Genomic DNA, 15,320 nt, shown 5'->3' on the forward strand with positions numbered 1-15,320 from the left:
CTGTTCTACACGTAGTTATGGAATGAGATATATAGCCAAAGTTCTGAAGAGCTCACTCCATGAGAAATTCCCAGATGCAACAGAAGATGAACTATTAAAGGTAGACTTCTGAGGGCAAACTGCCAGCAGCTTGTTCTTTTAATGCCAAAGGGGATTTTCATTGACACTAAGCATTCTAAGGAACTGAGAACATCAGCATTTACTGAAGAAACTTGGCACTCCTTGGGTGGCAAAGTGGTGGTGGAAGGGGAGGGGAAGGGAACTCTGGTGCCACAACCTAGCTATCTTAATCTGGATGCTCAGCAATTCTTATGGAAGAGGAAGCTCAACCTGTTTTGAACAGTAACTGTTCTTAAAAGGTTGGAGTTTATCTGAGTCATCTTGGGTTTTGGTTTTGTACTATGGTCCTTACCACCAGCAATAATTTCATGGAGAACACTGGTCTTTTTTCTTTTTTTTTCTTTTTTTTTTTTTTTGTTGTTGTTGGTTGGGTGAAGTTGTTAATGTATTAAAGAATAATATATTAAAAAAATTGCATTAATATTGTAATTTAAATACAATCAGAAAGGGCTCTAAAAATGAACTGCAAGTAGATCATTACATTAGTTATTTAAGTTTCTTGTAAAATTTGTGGGAATGAGATCTGTTCAGACTGAAAAATAAAGTGCAAGTGATAAGTATGATACTGGCATACTGGCCATTGCTAACCTACCACAGCCATGGTGCCTCATCAGAGGGCTTAGGAGAATTGTTCCATGAGCCTTCCAGCCATCTGAGAGACTGACAACTATCTCAAATTAGAACTATTTGCACTTCAATAAAGATGCTTTCATTAGTGTTTAATGAAATGGTTCTAAAATTACAAGGTATTCATTTCAATAGGACTTCCCTATTAGTCTTCAAAATGATACTGTTCAGTGTTTAAAAATAAATATATATATATATCCTGGTGCCTAGAGAACTTCTAAAATCCTCAGCTGAAAAATTAATTCTGCTTTTGTGTGTTTTATCAATGCATTGGAAATCCTTGCAAGCAGTATTTGTGGGGTACTTCTGTCCACCACTCCAGCAATATAGTTTACGGCATTGCTCAATTTATGAAAAAAAGTGAGTAGCAAACGGAGCATAAGGCACCCAAATGAAAGCCTTTAAATGTGTAAGTTGGAAGTTCCGCAGGTGACTACACATAAGCTGAGGCAAATTGCAGAAAGAACAGTCCTACCCATTTCTGAGATCAGGAATGATTTGAAGCCACCATCTGCAAGTCGATGGCTTCAAATACAAATTAGTGTAACATCATTATAGCAATTGCAGTTTGGAAAATCTCTTCTCTAGTCTTTTATGGCTGTGTGCAGTCCTCATGAGAAACAATGGGTCCCTTGTCAATGAATGCATTAAATGCTGGCAGATATGTGTAGCACTTCAGACAATGAGCCTCTAGACCTAAACCTTGTAAAATCTAGAAGAAAGAAGAGTTGTATTTGTCTTTGTGTTCAACTCAATGCCTTGCATTAGCTGACCTAAAGCCAGCACCAAATTGAAATGTGTTTGTAAAAGTCCATAACTAATGTTCGCGGAGGTGTTGTAAGAGGCATATCTTACAGAAGACCACAGGCTCTTTCAGTTAGCCACATAGGTAACACGTATGTCTTAAGGATTCTTCTAGCACGAGTTCCTATGGTCTAATTCAGAAGTAGAAATGATTGATCATGTTTTGTAAAATGTAATTATTGTATGCAAACGGAAGACCACTTAATTTTTTCTTTTAGATTGTCGGCAACCTCCTGTACTATCGCTACATGAACCCTGCCATTGTCGCTCCTGATGGTTTTGATATAATTGATATGACAGCCGGGGGCCAGATACACCCTGACCAGAGGAGGAACCTAGGTTGTGTGGCAAAAGTCCTTCAGCACGCTGCTTCTAACAAACTCTTCGAAGGAGAGAGCGAACATCTATCATCTATGAACACTTACCTCTCACAGACGTACCAGAAGTTCAGGTAAGCAAAGCCTTCACAAATACCTACACTGTAAAATCTCTTCTCTAGGATGAGTAAGGCAGGTCAACTCCTCGTTTATAGGAACTCCCTGCTCAGAGTTAAATGATCTACCATAGAGAAATTCTCACTGCTGAGGACATTGAAACAGGAGTAACAGGTTGTATTTGTGCTTGAGCATTGAGAACTGATCAGCTCCGCTGGCTTGGTTGCAGTAAGGCTTCTGTACTGCAAACACAGATTGTGAGAGCAGTGTGGAGTGACTCATTACCCAGCAGAAATAATCTGTTCTTTGGGTCAGGAGGACAGCTGAATGTTCTGTCTGGGGAAAAAACTTAGTGGTCAGGAAGACATTTCAGGTTTTGTTTTTATTCTTTCATCTTTGCTGAGAGACTCCATGCAGATTTTATTCTTTCATCTTGCACAGTCATAGGAAATTGCATGTTTTGCTACACTCTAGGACACAAGTTCTTTGGGATTATTGCCCATCTTATGGGGTGACTGCTATTATTAGCTTGAAATGTTGTTGAGTATTGCAACAAACTCACTTTCAGAACTTCTGTCTTCAGTGTCTGTCCTTCATGAAAGCAAATTCACTGTTCATATAATGGGTTTCCTTGAGAGATCAGCTATGAGCACAAAGGTACTTAAACTTAGTCATTCTGTTTATTGAGGTATTTAAGGGCATGACATAAACATGAAGAAACAATAGGGTAGAAAGTGATATAGCAAGAATAACAAATGCTAATGAAAGAGAGAGCCTATTCTAGCTGGCCCTTTGATCACTACAGAAGGCAGAATCCCTCTCCTAATTAAGCTACCTTTATACAAAACTGAGTCTCTGTGTGACTGCACTCTGTACTTTAACTAAACCCTCCTCAGACGTCAATGGTGGCTGCTCCCAGCTGCCTGTTCCTCTTGCACTCACCCAGCAACTCCAACTGCAATATTAGCTATGTTAAAAGCTACTAGCCTTGCCTAGATCTTTTACTGTCTTTTCATGGACTTGTGCAGTAATTTGTCCAAACCCTTCTTAAGTCTTTGAGATAATCTGCCTCCGCAACCTCCTCCTGTAGCAATATTCAGAAGTTTGCTACCTGTTGGTTAAAACAGTGCTTCCTTTCATTTATTTGAAATTATATTTTCCTGCTAGTTTCATTGCATTCCCATTATTGTGGGATTTGGTGAGTGAATTCTGCATGCATCTCATGCAACACCACTGTGATTTTGTACAACTTGATTTTGTTCCTCAGCTTTTCCTCTCCAAACTGAGGAATCCCAGCCCTTCCCCGCCCCCCCCCTCCCCCCCCCCCCTCCCCCCCCAATACCAACTTTAAAGGTCCTCTGAGCCCAAGATGTGTATCTTCCTCAACAGCACAGGGCTGGCACAGTGAAGGCAGGATAGCTCCTGCAGCATCCTTGTAGGCCTCATCTAAAACCCTATTTCTCCCAGCTGCTCCAGTTCAGGTCGTCTTACTTTGGAAAACAAACTGGTCCTCTGACAAGAGGACCTTGCTGGTTTTTGGTTGTCTGTGCACATCCCTGAAGCTGTCAGTAGCTTGGAGAAGACCCACTGTTGTCTTGGGAAGCAGGTCTCAGCATTCCATGTACGTGCTAGTCATGTCGAAGTAATGCTTCAACCATACTTTCCATTTTTTCCTCTCAAGATTCTTGCATTTAGAAAAAATACCACATCTTCTGTCATTTTGAGCAGTTCGGTTTCTGAGTAACAGCATTTTAAACATTTGTAGGCCAAGTGGTAATTTTGTGCAGCTCTTTCAAATAATTTCTTCTCAGCACACTTCATACTACAAAGTGCCTTCGTAAAATCAGAAAGCCTTTTTGTGGAAATCCTTTCATAACGTCTAGAGCATTAAAGACAGACTTCTCTAAGTGTTTAAAATTTACCAAGTTATCACTTCTTGTTGAATAAGGAGAGAAAAAATTACCTTTAAAACAATGTTCCACCAGCTCTCTGGGAAAGATAGAACACTTTGTCATTTGTATTGATGTCTTCCTTCAAACAATAAGTGTAGATTGCAGATTATAAGGGAAATATTATGTATGTCAAAGACTTGATTGTACATTTTTTACACAGGCTAAATAAAGTGAGTTTACAGGGGACAATAATTGAAGTATTTTTTATTTTATCTTAGGAATTTTTTTCAAGCAGCATGTGATGTTCCTGAACCAGAGGAGAAATTCAATATCGATGAATACTCTGATATGGTGACCCTTAGCAAACCTGTCATATATATCTCAATTGAAGAAATTATCAATACACATTCAGTAAGTCAATGAAAATATACTAGTCAACAGACTAAAATGTATAGATTATGAAATACTTGCAACAAACCATCTCAGGGGAAGGCTTAATGTTCATCCTTCCTTTGAAATAATTTCTTCAGTTCATCTCTGAAATGGTCTGGAATTGAGTATGAGATTGTATTTTTCCTAGAAGACTGCTTCCATGTAAAAGCATCACCTTGAATAACAATCAGAATATAACATTTTCTGATGGGAAGGAGGAACAGTTTTGTTCTAATATAGTGTGACATTTTTAACTTATTTAGAAGGACTGAAGCTGTAGCATCCTGCCAGTTCTTTATCGTGGGTAAAGAACAGATTAACTGCAGTCTGTAGTATGACTCATTAGGGTGTAAGTTAAATGTCTACAACGTGGTCCTCCTAATGCTGGAATATTACTGTCTGTTTCCTGGTTGCAAACTGTCCCCTGCCTCTGCCCCCTCCCCGTGCCCACTCCCCCGGCAAAAGCCAAAAAAATCCCCAACAGCCCCCCCAAAAGCCCTTAAAGGACCTCCCACAAATATTGTCAGATACACTATGGAAAAGGTAGAATACCCAACTCCCAGTACCCCACATTGCAAGTTAGCTTTATTCGAGTGAAAACTAATAGCCTAGTCTGCTAAAAACATATTTGCTGGATTGTCTTTGTGCCTATACTTGCTTTTAATTTTTTAAGGCAGACCTACACCTGCATGTTTATGATCAGTGGTTACATTTAAACACTAGTCTTGGTCAAATATTCCTTTTAGAGGTTTTGTTGCATGTCTAATATGTTATTTGATCCTAATGTGACAAAGTATTACCATGTAATTTTATGTTAGCTGATAAAATACTCTACAAAATATGAAGTAATTAAATGACAGTAAATTGCCAAACAGAGGAGGTCAAGGAGATGGTCTTTTTTGATAACGTGACTATGCACACTTGCCTGCCTGGAGGAAGCAAACAATTAGGTCTGAAGACTGTACATTATCTGTGTGCAGTATATTTACCAGGTGGTCCTCCTTGTCCCATGCCACCTCTTCCACCAAACCTCCTCTGAGAGGCTGAGCCTTCATCTGAGTTGTCTTCTCCCACTGCACCTTCCCTGCAAGTGTAAATTAAACCTTCCATTCTGGTCACACAGCTCCAAAAAAAATGAGTTTGGATAACAGGAGAAGCATAAACTTTTTGACTGTTGTCATGCATAGCTCAGCTTCACAAAAAATTCCCAAATCTGCCCTCAGTCATCATCTCCCATGCTACTTGCCCAAGCTTAATTTTCATTGTATACCTCTGTAGGACGTAGCTGGAATGAGGGATCTGTTGCATTCATCAGCCTTGGTTTTTGGTACTTCCCAATGTATCTCTTGCCTTTGCCCCAGAGAATTTGTCCTGTGAGTGCCTTTTTCATTCTGTGCTTGTATAGCATCAAGCATGGTGGAGTTTTAATCAGCACACGTAGTGTTTCTCAGGAGTTCTCACAGTACTGTAGTCAACATTACATACAGTGCGGGGTAGCCGGTGCACGTAAGAGAGAAACTTGTTTTAAACAAGTTAATGATTATGGGCTTATAATGCTCACTTCTATCTTGTAAGTATGTCTGAAATGCCTTTCTTTTCTGCACACAGGCTTTTTAGTCGTCAGTAGTTTCTAGTAACCAGTAAAGTATGACTGACTATAACTTGCAGTGTTTAAAATACTTAGAATCTTGGAATTTTTGCCTACTGTGCATGCTTTGCTGTAGCTAAATTTCAGTCAAGCTTGGTGACACTGTCTTTCCATCAGTCCTCCAAGTAAGGAATTTTGTTTCTATGGGGAATGGACTATTAAATCTAGCAGTCACTAATGCTGCTGGCTTTACCTAACTTAGCATGAGGTTGCTTTTCTCATGGGTACTGAGAGCCTGTTTTCAAGAAAATGTTACTGCCCTGTTCATTCTCTTTATTAACTTGGCTTACCAGTATTTTTGTGGCTTAAAGTCTTGAGAATGTGTCCAGGTGCAATGCAATTATTGTGGATATGTTCACTAATCTCCTGCAACTTCTAAGTCTATTAGAAATTGTGCAGCAGGTGCTGTATGGCGTGTTTCTCGCTTATAAAATAGAGTCATTTCTGAAAGGTATCACTGACACTATTGTAAGCTACTGGAATGGATATACAGAAAATAGGTATCTTTCTATGGACCACCAACGCTGTATTCATTCCTTTGTGTGCTTAGTTCAGGATGCAGAACTGAAATGCTCTGCTTGGGACTATCACCCTTTAGTCTGTGATAGTTTGTTAGTCATAATTAAACTTCTGCTCAGCTGTGATGTTCAGCACTCCAGAGATGATTGTCAGAAGAGCATGGCAACCTGTCTTACAGCAAGACCAAGTCTAAATTCATGGTCCAGAATTGAGCATGCTTACCCCCTTGGGTCCTCCATAATCCTGATCACATTAGGTCTGTGTTTTTCAGCATTTAGTCTCCAGATTTACTTACAAGTATAAAGACACTGGGAATGGGGTTTTTTGGACAATGACCTCACTTACATTTGTTTATAGCTACTATTAGAACACCAGGATGCTATTGCTGCTGAGCCAAATGACCTGCTGAATGAATTGCTGGAAGGGCTGGGACCTGTTCCTGATGTAGAGTCTTTCCTTGGTATGCTATTCTTTGTCTTTATGGTTAACTTCACTCTAGTGGCAGAATTAAATGGGGGGGTGATTTAAATACTCTCGTGTCTCTCATAGTGACAGCTTCTTCATTTACTATAGAATTCTTTTCTGAACACTTTTTGTAACATCGCTCCTTATAGTTGAACCTTCTTCTAACTGCAATATTCACTCTAAAGATTGGTGATGTGATTAAAAATCTAAACAATGCTTCAAGCAGAATGATCCAGTTGTGCTCAAATTGCAGATAGAAAACAAGTGATTTTTAATAACCTGATCTTAAGATTTGCTAGTGTTGGCTAGAAACTTACAAAAAGTTCATGGAGAATTCTTAAAACAGCCATTTTTATTTTGACAATTATCCAATTACGAAGTGTTAAAATTATGCAAATTTATTAGAAAGTTATAAGGAATAAATGTGTTAATTTGTCTTAATTGTAGTAAGACATGAACTGTTTTGAAAGTAGCGAGGATGTCATGGATAATACCAGCTTCCAAGTGAACAGCCTGTTAACATAGCTGCTACTCTTTCATTTTTCACTATCACTGCATGTTAGCACAAAGGATGTTAAATTGTTTTTATTCTCCTTTGAGAAGAAGACATGTGAGTCTCTTGTACATGAGTAGCTTGAAAAGCAAGAATTGGTGGCATTTCCAAAATATTCTAACTGGGCTTATAAATAGCTGGCTTATGGTTTTGATTGTTCAAAGTCCAAAAAAGACTGCTTCTTTTTAGTGGGTGAGCTATTTAATAAACTTAATATTTCTGATGATTTACAGTGATTTATCTACATTCTTGTTCACTTCATGCATTGAATCATGGGAAAGTTGGCAAACTTGAATTAAATGTTTCCTTACAGGGGAAGGAGCTGTTGATCCCAATGACCCTAACAGGGAAAGCACATTGACTCAACTTGCAAAAACAGAGATTTCACTGTCTCTAACAAGCAAATATGAGTTACGAGAAGGTGAAGATCAGGATCTCAAAAGCCTGATGATAAAGTAAGTTTTGCTCAAAAACCTATATTATGGTGATGCTTTTTGGTTCTGTTTTGGTTTGGGGGTTTTTTGTTTGGTTTGGGTTTTTTTTTGTGTTGTGTGGGGTTTTTGTTTGTTTGTTTTAAAAAGTTGCTTCCACCCAGCTGCTCTGCCTAAGTGCATTTTTGAGGTGCGGAGTGCACTCAGTTTTCAAAAGCCAATTTGTGTTCAGTCCTACTCAAACTCTTGCAAAAGTCAGAAAAAATGTCAGTTCTTCCAGAAAGCTTACAGAAAGATACTGCCACTTGTGTTTTGGAACATGACTGGATCATTATCTAACCTGGTAGGTGTTTTTCCATGAAGTTGTAAAAGCACTCTGCTTTAAAACACCACATCCTTGGGAAAGCAGAGATGAAAAGCTGTCTAGCTCTTTAAGGGATGGACAGTATCACACTCTCCTCTCCTCCCTCTCAAAAGAAAACACTTCCTTGACCTACTGCCATCTGCCATTTGAACAGGATGGGACTGTCACTTCAGTGGGAATAGTGCATGCTTTTATCTAGGAAAAGAAAATGATGTTTACTCTATTTGGTGAGCAAATTAAGAAATAGCTACTGAGGTACCCTGGGATATAGGCTACTTTATAGTCAAAAATATTTTTATGAAAGCACTTAGTATCAAATCATTGGCACCCCTCTTTTGAAGTTATTTCAAGCTGTCCAGAATAAAGATTGGCTTATTTAAGATCCTGGCCCTTCCTGAACAAGGGGGAGAATGGGGTGGTGCTGTCCTCTATTATTATGCTTATTTTTACCCCACAAGTTTGAAGATTAGAAGTTCATAAGGATTTTACACCTTTGCAAGCACTAGGAGTGTAGATACAGGCTGTAATTCAACTCTAATCTGTTAGTATTTTTTTTTCCAAGTAAAAAATCAATAAACTGAATTTATTAGGTAATATGTGAAGTTTTACTTCTGAAGAAAGTTCTTAGCTATGATGTCTATAGTAAGCAGTGCAGTTTCTAGAAAAGCCATAAATGCCTGTTTAAAATCTGGGAAAAAAAATGTGATTTTAAGTGCAAGAAAATTCTTGCTCTTTATCCTAAAAGGAAGAGGAGTTTTTCTACTGTAATTGTGCATATTTGATCTGAATCTTAAATAAGAAAACACTGAGGTTTTTCTCTAACTTTTTATCAAATATAATTTGAGATCTAAAGTAAAGGGACTACAATGACAATGTCAAATCAAAACTGTGTTAGTCACTTGGTATTCCCAAGACCAAGGCTCTAGAGCTGTTCCCAGGCTGCTTTTGTAATAGGGATATGCCTGCCACTGTCCCTTTAAAAAAAAAAAAAAAAAAAAAAAAAAAAAAATTGTGCTTCCTGTCCTTTTTTTCCTCTGTGTAGGAGTAAAATATTACCCCTTAATGGAATACCTAAAAAAATATGAAAAATCAAGGCCAAAAGAAATGTCTTTAATCCTCTACACTGTGTGGAATTATGTTGAAAAAATAGTCTACACTGTATGGAAATATGTTGAAACAATAGTATGAGAATTAATTAAAGAATTTAACTTCTCCATTGCATAAGTGCTTTCAAGTAATATTTCTCATATTTTGAGGAAATTCAGTAAATAATCTAACAGAAGAATAATTAGCAACGTGTTAAGTTGCAGCAATACCAGAAGTTAAAATACCACTGCCTTTTATATAAGATGTGTAAATACAGATGCTTAGCTTTCCTACCTTAGCTGCAGAGAAGTCTTTTACTGCAACTGTTAAATGTTAGGCACCTGGCTAAAATTCAAGTCACGGCTGATTCACTGAATGTTCCTTGTTTCTCTGCAAGCGACATACATGCCTATTCTGTAGAAGTGTTGACATAGTTGCTTTTTAAATGGTTTTGTTAAGGCTTCCGTGAAGAACCCTAAGATTTGCTGGTACCCCTGTCTAGAGGAGTCTCTGTAAGGTGCCAGACCTCTGTGGTTTGAGGGCAGAGGTGCTGAGTGCCAAGTGGCAGGTGGAGGGGGAGGCATCCAGCCCCAAGTGGGATGTTTCTGAGACAGAGCTGAGCAGGTCTGGTACGTGGTGAGAGGAAGCTGAAGGGAGAGGAAGTGGAGATAAACCTCCTGTCTTATCAGCCGTATCAGCACCTGTTTCTAAGGCAGTGCATAAAACGATAACGCCATCCCACGTATGTTAATGTAGGATGTGGTGGTGACCACTGAAGACTGGCAAAGGTTGTGTCAGGCAGAGAAAGCCAGCAATGTGTTGATGTAGCCCAAGTGAACCAACTTTAAGAAACCTTTCTGATTTGGTTTTGGTTTTTATTCCTGGCAAACTGGAAAGGATTCCAAGAGGGTTTGTGAAGGAAAAAATACATTTAACATCAGTCCTTCAGAAGCTGTTGAATGTGCTAGAACTGCTCAGTGCAGTTAACAGTAGCTTTGGATGAGAAAACTAGTTTCCAGGTGGTTTATCAGGTTGCCTTCTAACATGGAAGGAGCAGTGCTTCAGCTCTGCCTGCGCTGTCAGTCATTCCTACCCTGCTGCCCCTTCCATGGATGCTTGGATCATACCCAAATACACAGTGGTTTAGGATAATATTTGCCTGTATATGGGTAAATCTTTTGTCCCATTTCATTGCATTTTTGAGAACTTTCTGACCTGAAAACACCAGCAAACCCCCAACTTTACGTAGGTAAACTCATTTTAAACCACTTCATGTGGTTTTGTCAAAGAAGCCTTGACCATATTTAGACATTTTCCTGGGAAACTTAAGTTGCATCTTCAAGTTTCTGTTAATTTTTAAGAATAATAAGCTATATGTCATTTGCAACAGTGTCCTCTAAATTAAAAGAATTCTGTAACAGGATGTTCTTGGAAGTATTATGGATGAAGAGGTAGCAGGAATGAGATAAACTCTTACCAAAAAAACCCTGGTTTACATATCGGGGTGTAGCAGCTTCCCTTTTTTAGCAAGGAAATGCTCCTTTTCCTTTGCCACTAGAGAAATATCTGCCTTTAAGTGGTGTGTGTAAATGCACTGCGTTGGATGTAAAATTCCTTTAGAAGTTCAGCATTTTTTGGTACATTTCCACTTTATTCAGTAAACGTGACCCTTAATGGAACCATGCATAGCTCAGGCTTTGCAAAGATTACATTCCTATGTGCTGTTTTGTCATGATCATAATTAAATCCATATGAGTTGTTGCTTGGATTTTTATTATGTTAAGAGTAACTGTTTTACTATGCTGGTTGGTTAACTGTTTTCTAAAATAAAAGGGGGAAAAGTATGCATGTATTTCTCTATTCAGACCTGTGTAGAAGCCAGATGTTCAAAATTATTAATGGAAGCTCTGAAACATAAAAAGCTAGGAAACATAAACATTACCAAGTATCTGTAATAAAGGGGGAGCTTGCTAGTTTTACTGTTGAAGAAATGAAATGCACAAGTGATCCAATGACAACTGTCTTGTAATATCCATATATCCTTTTTAAAAGGACCAAAAGACTTATTGTGGATGTCATACGAACACAGCCAGGGGATACGCTCTTAGAAATATTAGAAACACCAGCCACTGCGCAACAGGTAAGTGCTATATTGTGCCTGAACAGGGAAGAAAGTGCATATTTTATTAAAGCTATTTGAAGGCCTTAACGTATCTCTGACAGCTTTCTCCACCACTTTATAACAGTGAAATAATTGCTTTTAGACTATTCAGATCTAGAGCCTTCAAAGCGTGAGACTTGCAAATTTTCTTTTACTGCTTAATTGGGAGCCGCTTCAGAGGAAAAGAAAAATTAAGTCTTGCTGTCGACTAGCACAACTAGAATAATTTTTTTTCTTTACATTTTTTGTAAACAGGGTCTTTTCTCTGCTATGTTATAATACAATCAAATAGCCTGATGTGAATCCTTCTGCTAGATTTTTTTTTTTTTTTTCTTGTGAACTTCAGTATCTTACCTCAAGTTCCCTGACACTTAGTTTATTTCCTTAAGCAATACAAGCAAACAGCTGCCTGGGGAACTACTGCTATCCTTAGTATGGGAGTTGAGTAGGAAGAGGTCCCAGTTGAAGACTTCCCTGTAGATGCTAACACACAAAGCTACATCTCAATAATGTGCACATTTTATCTTACCTCAGTGTGTGCATATGTAGGGGACACCTGTGAGATCTGGACAGTCTTCCCACAACTAATGAAGTCATTGTGTCATCTGGCTGATTTTAGACATGTTTTGTTTAATTGAAATACATGTCTAGTGTTGTGATTAGTTACTTAAGGTATGCCAAAAGGCATAATAAATGGAGCACTTTCAGATCTTGTTGTAAGAGGATATAAATAAAGCCTGCACCTTGATTCTTGATAATCTCTTTTGAGAATTCAAGGTACTTGAATACTTAACTGTTATCACGAGCTGGAGAATAACTGTTCCGGATTTTTTTTATTTATTTTTATTTTTTACCCAGGAATCTGAGCACTTGAAACTTGTAGAAAAACGTGCCATCTTAAATTCCAAAACTCCAGAGAAAATGAAGCCCAGTAAGTCTATTTTTGAAGATGGGCAACTACCAATAGAACAAAAGAAAAGGAAAATTCAGAGAAATCTCCGGACCTTGGAACAAGCAGGACTAGTCTCTTCAGCAACTAAGTACCAAGAAATTATAAATGAGATTGCTAAGGTAAGTGCATCATGCTTCCCTGTATATTGATGGGTTTTAGGCATATAGCCTAAATTCATTCCAGCTAGAGATCTACAATATACATTTTCCAGAGAATGCTACACTAAATTGCTGAAGTATCCACATAAGAAACAAATCATCTTTGTTTGCTGACAAAATAAGTGAAAGACAGTACTCTTATGCATAACTACCTGAACTGAATAACATACAACAGTAGACTTTGTTATCCAGATTTGATATTGATGCTGTCTTACTTTCTCCAGTACAATGTGTTTCAATACAGCTTTTTACAGCTTTTCCTTAAAAGGAATCAGAATTACTCATCAGTGTTTCAATTAATAATTAATGTAGCCTTGGTAAGGTTTAAAAAGACTTAAAAACCCAAAACATCCTCTGATTTGTATTAACACCAATCTGCAGTGGTTGGGCAGGACACAAGGAGAATAGTGGGCCAATGCGGTGCCCATCTTGGGGTTGATAAAGCACCGGGCCTGCTGTGTATAAACTGGCAAATCCTGTTCCAAATCCACACCTTATACTGGCTGTAAGAATCTTAGTCTATTGGATGATCTTTAATTACTCATGAGTAAATTACTCATAGCTCACAAGTGATTTACATATTATAGATATATTATTTCTTAAAGTTGCAAATATATTTTATTACATAAATGAGTAAATTACTTATGTGAGCTAAGTTTCTAATATGATTATGTCCTGTTGCACCTACTTTGAAGTGCCATTTTAAAGCCCTGCTCAGTTCAGGTGTCTGCATCTGCTTCTACTTGAGATAAAACCATTCTACACATGTATTCAGTGTCCCATTCTTTTTTATTTCTTATCTATAAGCCCACATGCTTTGTTTTGAGCCAGTAAGGCAATATGAAGACTGGGATGAGCCTTAGGACTGGAAGTTGCTTTTATTTTACTTTTGACTGCCTCAACTCAACCATTACCTTCAACCCAAGCTTTAGTTTAGCAGTAGCTAGTTTTACCTGGTAGAAGCCAAAGGTCTCATTTCTTAGGCCTCTCACAAGAAACTAGCTGTGAGAAAGCTTTCATTTATGGCATGAAGATAACATCTTCCTTATGACTTCTGTGTCTGTCATGCCCTGGAGACCATAACGGAGTTCAAGATACCACCACTTGTATACATGACTCGCAATGTGATTGTTGTCTTCCGTACAGTCATGTAAACTGTAGTGCTCACTACTGGTACTGTGCTTGTGAGAACTAACATGACAGCTTGTGCTTTCTCCCAGTAATTAAGTCAGGTTGTGTAATTACAGATTTGAATGGTAATAAGCTGAGACTTTTTTAAATATCAAATTAATAAACAAATTACATTAATAAATTTATTTAGGATATCCGGAATCAAAGAAGATACAGACATCATCGAAAAGCTGAATTGGTGAAACTCCAGCAGACTTTGAATGCACTTAACTCCAAGACAGCATTTTATGAAGAACAAATTAATTATTACAACACCTATATAAAAACTTGTTTAGACAACTTAACAAGAAAGTGAGTTGAGTCTTCTTGTCTTTCAATATTTCAGTGTGTTTTATCAGGAAGGAGAGCAGGTGTCAATTGGTAGTTGAAAGTTTTGATTTCAATTGTTTTGACTGACAATCCACAGGTTAAAAAGTCCATGGGGGTTGTCACTGTGACCTGAGTGAAAAACTGGAAAGTAGTCTTGCATTTATTTAAAGCTGCCTTACAGAAAGAGGCCTCAGATGTATACATGTTTTCAATATATTTAACTGGTGCTACTTTGCAGATCTATTAGCATACTTTGAAGTCATGCAGTTTTGGGAAATAATTATTGATTTTATTCTTTCGTTAAAAGGATTGGGGTTTGTCTTTAGAATGGAAAAAGGGAAAATAAATGCCTAAAACATTTTACTTTTCAGGTATGATGCAGTTACTTGAGAGCAAGCTCCCCTGCCAATGCCACTGAAGTGTCAAAGTGAAAACATTTTATTGATATGAACAGGAACTTTCCCAGTGCATACCTCATTGATCCAAAAATGAACTCTAATGGCCAATCTTATTTAATAGCTATGTCACTGTATGATTACAAATTGCTATTTTAAAGTGATGATTGTGGACTCTCTTGGATTAAGGCTGCATTTCACAATAAAGTTTAAACAGGTGCTAAAAAACATTGATTCAAAATCATTGCTAAAATGTTTAGACTATTCACTGTGTGCTAAAAATCCCTCTAATTCTTAGATTTATTTTTAATATTAATTTTGTTCATTAATAGGAGTTCAAGAAGGCAAGGAGTGAAGGAAAGCTAAATATGGCTAGAAGGATAGTTTAAGTATAAAAGACCTGGTAGATAAATCAAAAGCCATTTTTCTTGTTCTCTTCCCAGAAATTCACGGAGGTCAATTAAATTAGATGGAAAAGGGGAGGTGAAGGGAAGCAAAAAACTGAAGCAGGTCTCATTGAAGTACACAGCTGCAAGACTGCATGAAAAAGGTGTCATCTTAGAAATTGAAGATCTTCAAACCAACCAGTAAGTGTGGTATAAAACAATTGAGATCATTTTCTAATCAACAGCTTCTTAGGGGGGCATGGCTTTTGTTAAAAGAAATCTTCATGATTTCCTGTGCCACACCTAAAATTACCTCAGACTTTTACATTCAGAAGAATGATAAAGCCTAATTGTCGTAATTAATTTTTTCCCTTGTAACTTGCTATACGAATA

General features: G+C 37.7%; 1 protein-coding gene across 5 annotated transcripts in view; it reads left to right on the forward strand.

The window, feature by feature from the left end:
- IQGAP2 (IQ motif containing GTPase activating protein 2) overlaps positions 1 to 15,320 on the forward strand; it is a 130,047-nt gene that overhangs the window by 112,533 nt on the left and 2,194 nt on the right. For 4 of the 5 annotated variants that reach the window (XM_030004394.1, XM_030004398.1, XM_030004395.1 and 1 more), the window contains 9 exons: positions 16 to 100; positions 1,770 to 2,002; positions 4,156 to 4,288; positions 6,834 to 6,936; positions 7,808 to 7,949; positions 11,428 to 11,515; positions 12,395 to 12,607; positions 13,968 to 14,128; positions 14,985 to 15,128. In XM_030004394.1, coding sequence (XP_029860254.1) covers positions 16 to 100; positions 1,770 to 2,002; positions 4,156 to 4,288; positions 6,834 to 6,936; positions 7,808 to 7,949; positions 11,428 to 11,515; positions 12,395 to 12,607; positions 13,968 to 14,128; positions 14,985 to 15,128 — 1,302 coding nt within the window. Of the gene's footprint in view, positions 1 to 15; positions 101 to 1,769; positions 2,003 to 4,155; positions 4,289 to 6,833; positions 6,937 to 7,807; positions 7,950 to 11,427; positions 11,516 to 12,394; positions 12,608 to 13,967; positions 14,133 to 14,984; positions 15,129 to 15,320 lie in introns of those variants that run through there. The other variant, XM_030004397.1, reaches the window with a different exon arrangement.

Source organism: Aquila chrysaetos, chromosome Z (assembly GCF_900496995.4).
Source record: "Aquila chrysaetos chrysaetos chromosome Z, bAquChr1.4, whole genome shotgun sequence".
NCBI lineage: Eukaryota > Metazoa > Chordata > Aves > Accipitriformes > Accipitridae > Aquila > Aquila chrysaetos.